Source organism: Citrus clementina, unplaced genomic scaffold, assembly GCF_000493195.1.
Source record: "Citrus clementina cultivar Clemenules unplaced genomic scaffold, Citrus_clementina_v1.0 scaffold_8, whole genome shotgun sequence".
In the NCBI taxonomy this organism is placed as follows: domain Eukaryota; kingdom Viridiplantae; phylum Streptophyta; class Magnoliopsida; order Sapindales; family Rutaceae; genus Citrus; species Citrus x clementina.
Genome location: NW_006262022.1, coordinates 16,241,133 through 16,248,989, shown reverse-complemented (window position 1 = coordinate 16,248,989; position 7,857 = coordinate 16,241,133). Strand labels below are relative to the sequence as shown.

At 50.6% G+C, this 7,857-nt stretch overlaps 2 protein-coding genes across 2 annotated transcripts; one reads left to right on the top strand and one right to left on the bottom strand.

Moving 5' to 3' along the window:
• The first annotated feature begins 430 nt into the window (after positions 1 to 430).
• On the top strand, positions 431 to 4,198 carry LOC112096410. Its single transcript, XM_024179835.1, has 3 exons — positions 431 to 850; positions 950 to 1,303; positions 1,469 to 4,198. The coding sequence occupies exons 1-3, from the start codon at positions 431 to 433 to the stop codon at positions 4,196 to 4,198; spliced, it is 3,504 nt and encodes a 1,167-aa protein (XP_024035603.1).
• A 1,029-nt stretch (positions 4,199 to 5,227) lies between these two features.
• LOC112096409 lies at positions 5,228 to 7,312 on the bottom strand. The gene is made up of 3 exons (XM_024179833.1): positions 6,637 to 7,312; positions 6,212 to 6,363; positions 5,228 to 6,109 (listed from the first exon to the last, which is right to left on the bottom strand). Exons 1-3 carry the CDS (start codon positions 7,310 to 7,312, stop codon positions 5,228 to 5,230), a joined length of 1,710 nt encoding a protein of 569 aa, XP_024035601.1.
• Between the last annotated feature and the right edge of the window lie 545 nt (positions 7,313 to 7,857).

Sequence of the window (7,857 nt, the reverse complement as noted above, 5' to 3'; positions counted from 1 at the left end):
GAAGATGTCCCTGGACGAGGTGTACGAGGCCATAAAGGATCGAGGGCTGCTGCACCTCCCTACACCAATAACAAAGCTATCCAACAGGAGGGATAGAGGACGTTATTGTAAGTTCCATGGCACCCATGGCCATACCACAGCATAGTGTAGAGATCTCAAGACCCAGGTTGAAGATTTGGTGAGAAATCGGTACCTGGACGAGTTTATGGATGGGACTTTCCCGATGGTAGCCACAACGGGTGATGGGGAGCAGAATGGCGGAAACGTAAGACGCGAGCAGCCCGCAGTAAGGGTGATAGCTGGGGGCCCGACATTGGCCGGAGATTCCAACAGATCGAGAAAAAATTATGCTAGGTATGCCATGACCAGTAAAGAGGTACTCCTCAACACCCCAGCAGCCAAACGAGCAAGGGTCAGGCAAGTGCCAATCATGTGGACGGATGAGGATGAGGAAGGAATTCTATACCCCCACGAGGATGCTTTAGTCATCAAGGCTACTGTCGCTAGCAAGAAGTTTGACTGGATACTGATTGATACAGGGAGCTCAGTTGATGTGTTATTTAAGTCAACCCTGGAAGAGATGGGAATAGCCGACCGGAAATTGGAACACACCAATACCTCCTTGAAGGGGTTCGGAGGAGGGAAGCTGGTCCCTCTGGGCGTGGTCGAGCTGCCTATCACAATTGGGAGCTCCCCGACAGAAAGAACAATGATACTGGACTTTGTCGTAGTGGATGAGGAAGGTCCTTACCAGATGATCCTAGGTCGGCCATTTTTAAGGATGAGCAAGGCGGTGTTGTCCAACCATTATCTGGCTCTGAAGTACCGGGTGAATGGGGTAGTAGGAATGGTACGAGGAGACCAGAGGATCGCAAGAAGCTGCTACTCCTCGGCAGCAAGGGAAGTAATGCAGATAACATCCCTCAATTCCCAAGTGGAAAACAAGAAGGGCAGACAAGAACCTGTAGAGGATCTGGAAGCAGTAAGCCTGGGACCAGAGAACCCGGGAAAGACGATCAGAATCGGGTCGAGACTTAAGGGAGAGCAAAAGCAGGAGTTGGTGAAATGCTTACAGGCTCATGCTGATGTGTTTGCTTGGACACATGAAGACATGCCAGGGATTGACCCTGAGGTAGCATGTCATAAGCTGGCAGTAAAGAAAGGTGCTCGGGCAGTAAGGCAGAAGAGGAGGTGCTTCAACCAGGAGAGGTATGAGGCTATAAATGGCGAGGTGGAGAAGCTCTTGAGAGCAGGGTTCATTCGGGAAGTCAGTTACCCTGAGTGGATATCGAATGTGGTGTTGGTAAAGAAGACAAACGGCAAGTGGAGGATGTGTGTGGATTTCACGGACCTCAATAAGGCGTGCCCAAAAGACAGCTTCCCTTTACCAAAGATCGATCAGCTAGTAGATTCAATGGCTGGACATGGTCTGCTTAGCTTCATGGACGCGTTCTCGGGATACAACCAGATCCCCATGTATGAGCAGGATGAGGAGAGCACGGCTTTCATCACTAACCAAGGTTTGTTCTGTTACAGGGTAATGCCATTCGGTCTCAAAAATGCTGGGGCCACCTACCAAAGGCTGGTGAACAAAGTCTTTAAGCCGTTGATTGGGAAAACCATGGAGGTGTACGTGGATGACATGATCACCAAGTCCAAAATCCCGGAGGAACATGTCAGACACCTCGAGGAGACATTCGAGCTTTTGAGGAAGTATAAGATGAAGCTCAACCCGGAGAAGTGTGCTTTTGGGGTCGAGTCGGGGAAATTCCTCGGATTCATGGTGAGCCATAGGGGGATTGAAGCAAATCCCGAGAAAATCCAGGCGATTGTGCAAATGACGTCTCCTCATAACCTGAAGGAGATACAGAGCCTCACGGGGAGGTTGGCGGCATTGAGCAGATTCATATCCAAGGCTACAGATAAGTGTCAGCCATTCTTTCAAGTGATAAGGAGGGGAAAGAAAACAGAATGGACCCCAGAATGCGAGGAAGCCTTCCGGAACTTGAAGCAATACTTGCAGCAAGCTCCGCTGCTGTCCACACCGAGGGTTGGGGACAAGTTGTATCTGTATTTGGCGATATCGGATCGGGCCGTCAGTTCTGTTCTGGTGAGAGAGGAAGAAGGAGTTCAGTATCCGATATACTACACCAGCAAGGCCCTGCTCGACGCTGAGACCAGGTACCCACCGTTGGAGAAATGGGCACTTGCCCTTGTGGTTGCTGGTCGGAAGTTGAGGCCATATTTTCAAGCATTCCCGGTCTCGGTAATAACAAACCAGCCATTGCGTCAAACTCTGCACAAGCCAGATGCCTCTGGTCGGCTCGTCAAGTGGGCTGTAGAGCTGAGCGAGTTCGACATAGACTATAAACCCCGCGCTGCGATAAAAGCCCAGGCAATGGCCGATTTCGTAGCTGAATTCACAGAGCCCGAAGTATGCTTAGATCAACAAGATGCAGATATAGGCAATGACGAAACTCAAGTATGGCAGATGTCTGTGGATGGGTCATCGGGGGAGCGGGGTTCAGGAGCAGGGATTGTCTTGGAAGGCCCAGAGGGGGAGGAGATCTCTTATGCTGTAAGGTTGGAATTTGCAACCACGAATAACCAGGCAGAGTATGAAGCCTTGATAGCAGGTCTGGAATTGGCTAAGGCCGTGAAAGCAAACAGAGTTAAGATCAGGACTGATTCCCAGCTGGTTGCGAATCATGTCAGTGAAAGATTCCAACCAAGAGAGGAGAAGATGGAGCAGTACCTGAAGATAGTCAGGCAGATGATGGGGAAGTTCGAAGTAGTGGAGGTGATACAAATCCCCAGGGAGCAGAATAGTCGAGCAGACATTTTGGCTAGGATGGCAGCAGTGGCCGACCCAAAAATGCCAAAGTCGGTCCCTCTAGAGGTGAAGTCCAGCCCAAGTATCGATCAGGATTTGGGGGTGTTCCGGATAGAACAAAAATGCTCGTGGAGGGACCCGATAGTTTCATACCTTAGAGACAGGGTATTACCACCAGATAAGGTGCGAGCTCGCAAGCTTAGAGCCCAGGCCTCGAGATACACGATGATTGATGGGGTACTGTATCGGCGAGGATATACACTACCGTTCCTTCGGTGTTTGGATGAGGACGACGCGGATTACGTACTGAGAGAAGTACATGAAGGAATTTGCGGAAATCATTCTGGCGGGAGGTCCTTGGCCCACAAGGTTCTAAGGCAGGGATATTTCTGGCTGACAATGCACCAGGATGCGCAAGAGAAGACCAGGAGTTGTGTAAGCTGCCAGAGTTTTGCAAATTTCTCTAACCAACCGCCAGAGAAGCTCACCTCCATGACCTCCCCCTGGCCATTTGCTCAATGGGGAATTGATCTGATCGGCCCATTGCCAAAGGCACGAGGAGCTGCAACACATGCAATAGTTGCTATAGATTACTTCACGAAGTGGGTAGAGGTAGAAGCCCTTAGCAGGATCACAGAGAAGAAAACAACAGACTTCGTGTGGAGAAACCTGGTCTGTCGATACGGGATCCCTTATGCCTTGGTAACAGACAATGGCAGGCAGTTCGATAATCACAGCTTCCGGGAGTTCTGCCAGAACCTCGGGATAGAGCTGAAGTATTGCTTGCCTGCTCACCCTCAATCGAATGGACAAGTAGAAGCAGCCAACAAGACCATCAAGAGACTTTTGAAAACCAGGCTTGGAGCAAAAAAGGGTGCGTGGGTTGACGAGCTGTCAGGTGTGCTATGGGCATACAGAACAACCCACAAAACCGCAACTGGGAAGACACCGTTCGCTTTGGCCTTCGGACATGAAGCGGTCGTGCCGGCTGAGATAGGGACGACCACACACCGGACAAGTCATTTCAATGAACAGGAGAACGACGATCAGATGTGTTTGAATCTTGACCTGCTAACGGAAAGGAGGGAGCAAGCAGCCGAGCGATCAGCCATTTACCAACAGAGGGTTGCTCGATATTATAACCAGAAGGTGAACATACGGCAATTCGGGGTCGGAGACTGGGTACTGAGAAGAGTGAATCAGAGCACCAAAGATTCGACTCAAGGAGTGCTGGGACCGAATTGGGAGGGGCCATATAGAGTCAAGCAGATAGCGGGACCCGGAGCTTACAAGCTAGTTCGCACGGACGACCACGAGGTGAAACGCCCATGGAACGCAGCACACCTCCGAAAATACTTCCAGTAAGATTTGTTCACATGTGAAAGCTATTTTTGCTTATGTTCATTACCGTTTATCTTCCACGCTTATTGTCCAAACAATTTCATGTAAGCCGAATCCGGCCATTAATAGAACGTCGAGGAATTTCTTTTGCTTGAAACCGAGGAAATTATCAAAGGCACGCAAAGGCTCACCAAAGTCTCAAAGCCTGTATTATGGCGAGATAGAAGCCAAGCGTGCCAGGATCTGCTCGACCGCGAGAAGGCGAGCAGAATCCCAATCCTTGAAGAATCAAAGGCATGCAAAGGCTCACCAAAGTCTCAAAGCCTGTCTTATGGCGAGACAGAAGCCAAGCGTGCCAGGATCTGCTCGACCACGAGAAGGCGAGCAGAATCCCAATCCTTGAAGAATCAAAGGCATGCAAAGGCTCACCAAAGTCTCAAAGCCTGTCTTATGGCGAGACAGAAGCCAAGCGTGCCAGGATCTGCTCGACCACGAGAAGGCGAGCAGAATCCCAATCCTTGAAGAATCAAAGGCATGCAAAGGCTCACCAAAGTCTCAAAGCCTGTCTTATGGCGAGACAGAAGCCAAGCATGCCAGGATCTGCTCGACCACGCGAAGGCGAGCAGAATCCCCAAGCATCGAACAAGTCACTAAGGCATGCAAAGGGTCGCCAAGTCTCAAAGCCTGTTTATGGCGAGACAGAAGCCAAGCATGCCAGGATCTGCTCGACCACGTGAAGGCGAGCAGACTACGAGGCAAAAAAAAAAAAAAAAATTTTAAGACGTGCAAAGGCTCGTCAAGTCTCACAGCCTGTTTATGGCGAGACAGGAACCAAACATGGCAGGATCTGCTCGACCGTGCGGAGGCGAGCAGAATCCCAAACATCGGAAAATTTTCTAAGGCAGGTGGCAAAACCATATACCAAGCCGTAGCCAGCTCGACCAGACGAAGACGAGCAGACTCTCGTAATTATAACACAAGAGAGTAATCAAAAACATTTTTATTAATTTGTTAATAATTAACAAAGCAGATAATCTTCACAAACATTGTTCATTACAATACAAGAAATATATCAAGAAGATCGTGGATCAGTAAGCCCAGCAGCGTCGGTTGGCTGGACCTCCTCAGGTGCAGGAGGGGTATCACCAGTCGCATCCGGGGGGTGCTCGCCTCGCCTACATCAGCAGGGACTGCACGAGGAGGAGAGTTTTCCTCCTCAATCACGATCGGCTCTACCCCTTCGACATCCTCCTTGGCCGCCTCCTCGTCCATATGTTGAGCAACACCAGCTGCAAGGTCATCCATCCTCAGATCAGGGTGTTGCTTCCAGAGGACGGCCATGATGCAACGATAGGAATGCCGAAGTCCCTGGTCGTACTGGTTGTCGGCCTCCCTCTCCAAGTTCTCGACCTGAGCTCGGTGGGAATCGCGGAGAGATTCGAGCTGAGCCTCATACATAGCCCTCTGCCTTTGCAGATCCTCCTTAACCTTGGTCAACTCCTCCTCGAGGGTAATGGCTTTTGCTTGAGCGAGAGACTCTTGCTCTATCAGCTTGAGGTTCTCAACGTTTAGCTCCCCCGCCTTTTTCTCGGCAACGTCAGCTCTGGTCGTCACCGATTGAATGTCCTCCTTTATCTTCCTGTCGTAACAGCCAACCTTGGCCTTATAGTAGGTGGTCATGCAGCTGAGATGGAAAGCGCTATACTGCATGGCTCCCACCAGCTCGCCCAGGGTACAACCATCAAAGTCCTCCAGGTCCTTCTTGCTCACGAGTTTAGACAACTCATTGAGATAGGAAACCAAGTGTTCTGGTCGGTTGTCGGGTAAGCGAGACCGAGGCACAACAAGTGGAGAAGAGGAAGCAGGATCAGTGGCTGCTCCACTAGGTTCCCCGACTTGAGCAGGAGCAGGAGGAAAAGCCTGCAAGGGAGGAACCTGCTGCACGATGTTCTTTCATTTCGCAGCAGGAACATCTTTGTTCTGGTCCCTCTTGGCTGTTGGAGGCCGAGAGCGTTTCCTGGTCAGAGCTCCAATCACTGCGTCCTCCATCTTATGGCCAGGAAGTATCAACCGAGACTCGAGGAAGTTGTACGTAGATAGCAGTTCTCGGCTCGAGCAGGAATTGGCCAGTACAGCCTCGACCCGTTTAAGCTGACTAGGTTGGAGCGGGAAATGAACACCCCAGGAAACTACAACACAAACGAGCAGATTGGAAATGGACACTTGGTTAGAGACAAGCCAATAAAGCAAGAACAATTATGGATACGAGACATCTAGAGCGAGCATACAACCTGGGACCACGAAACGGGGTGGGACGCGATAATCGTTCCCGTCAACCCGTGCAACTTGACCCCAAGGACCCCCAGCAAAAAAGAATTTCCTCTTCCAAGTCCCACCACCACCAGTTGGAAGATCAGTTATGGGTTTCCTGCTCTTGGTACTAGATTGGAAGTAGTACCAACCGGCATCTTTAGGGCTGCTCTTTAGCTGGTATAGGTGCTTCACCTCATCAGTCGTGGGCTCGCTCTGGCAACATCTGTCCCACAATATGAACAGACCAGAGAGCACTCTCCACCCATTGGGGTTCAGCTGACCAGGAGCCAGATTCAGCCCGTTAAGTATACGGGCAAAGTAGGGTTGTAAGGGACACCTTAGCCCAAACTTAAAGCTTTCCAGAAACAGGGTAACGTATCCCCTAGGAGGCCGGCTAGGTGTATCCTTCTTTCCTGGGATCTTGAGGGGAATTTCACCAGGAATGCTATACCTGAGCCGGAGGTCATCCAGCTCGTTGAATGTGGTCGTGCAGGTCATGTAATCAATAGCATAATCCCGCAACGAGGCTCTACCTCCTACGGTACTGCGCCTCTCTGGTCGCGGCGCTCCTGGCGAAGATCCCTCACCAGAATCACCTCCTTGATCCTCACTTAGGGTGTCTTCCGAGCCAGAAGGTCCCTCTTCACCACTACTTCCGCTCGTGGAGGTCGTTTGGGGGGACATCCTCCTAGCGCTAGTCCTGACACTAGACCTAGTGGGTTCTAAGGGGGCCCCGGGGTCAAAAGCAGAATCAGCGAGCAGACTAGGCAAGAAACCTAGTTCGTCGTCACCAACCTCAACGACTTTCTCCTTACCCTTCGACATATCCTAAGTTCTAACCAAAACACCACCGCCAACTACAACCTCAGGCAAAGCAGAGAGAAAGGAAATTATCTACAACTAACCAATACCGAGAAAATAGAAGAAATACCTGAAGCCGGGACTCGGTCAGAGAGAGAGAGCGGTGAAAGCTGTAGTGCCGAGTTTCGTTCGCCGGGGAGACGAGAAGAGAGAAAAAGGCGAGTTCGTGTTTGAGGATTTTGGGTTTTTCTTACTGAGAAGCAAACTCTTGGGCTGCCAGTATTTAATGACACATATCCCAAGAATCTTGCAACCGTAGATCTGAAATTCAAATGGAGGGGTTGATTCCCGCCACGTCACTTCGTCCGCAATTAAATGCGACATGACTCTTGGCAGCCTTTTCCAATCCCACACGAACGAGTACTAACGAGTTTCTACTGCTGGTCCACTACATTACCCAACACCAGAAACTGGGGGACCGGTGTTTGGGAGAAATACATCGACGAGACCAGGCATGGTGAGCAGATATCTGATGGCAGAGTTCTGCGAACCGGTATGTCCCGTAAAAG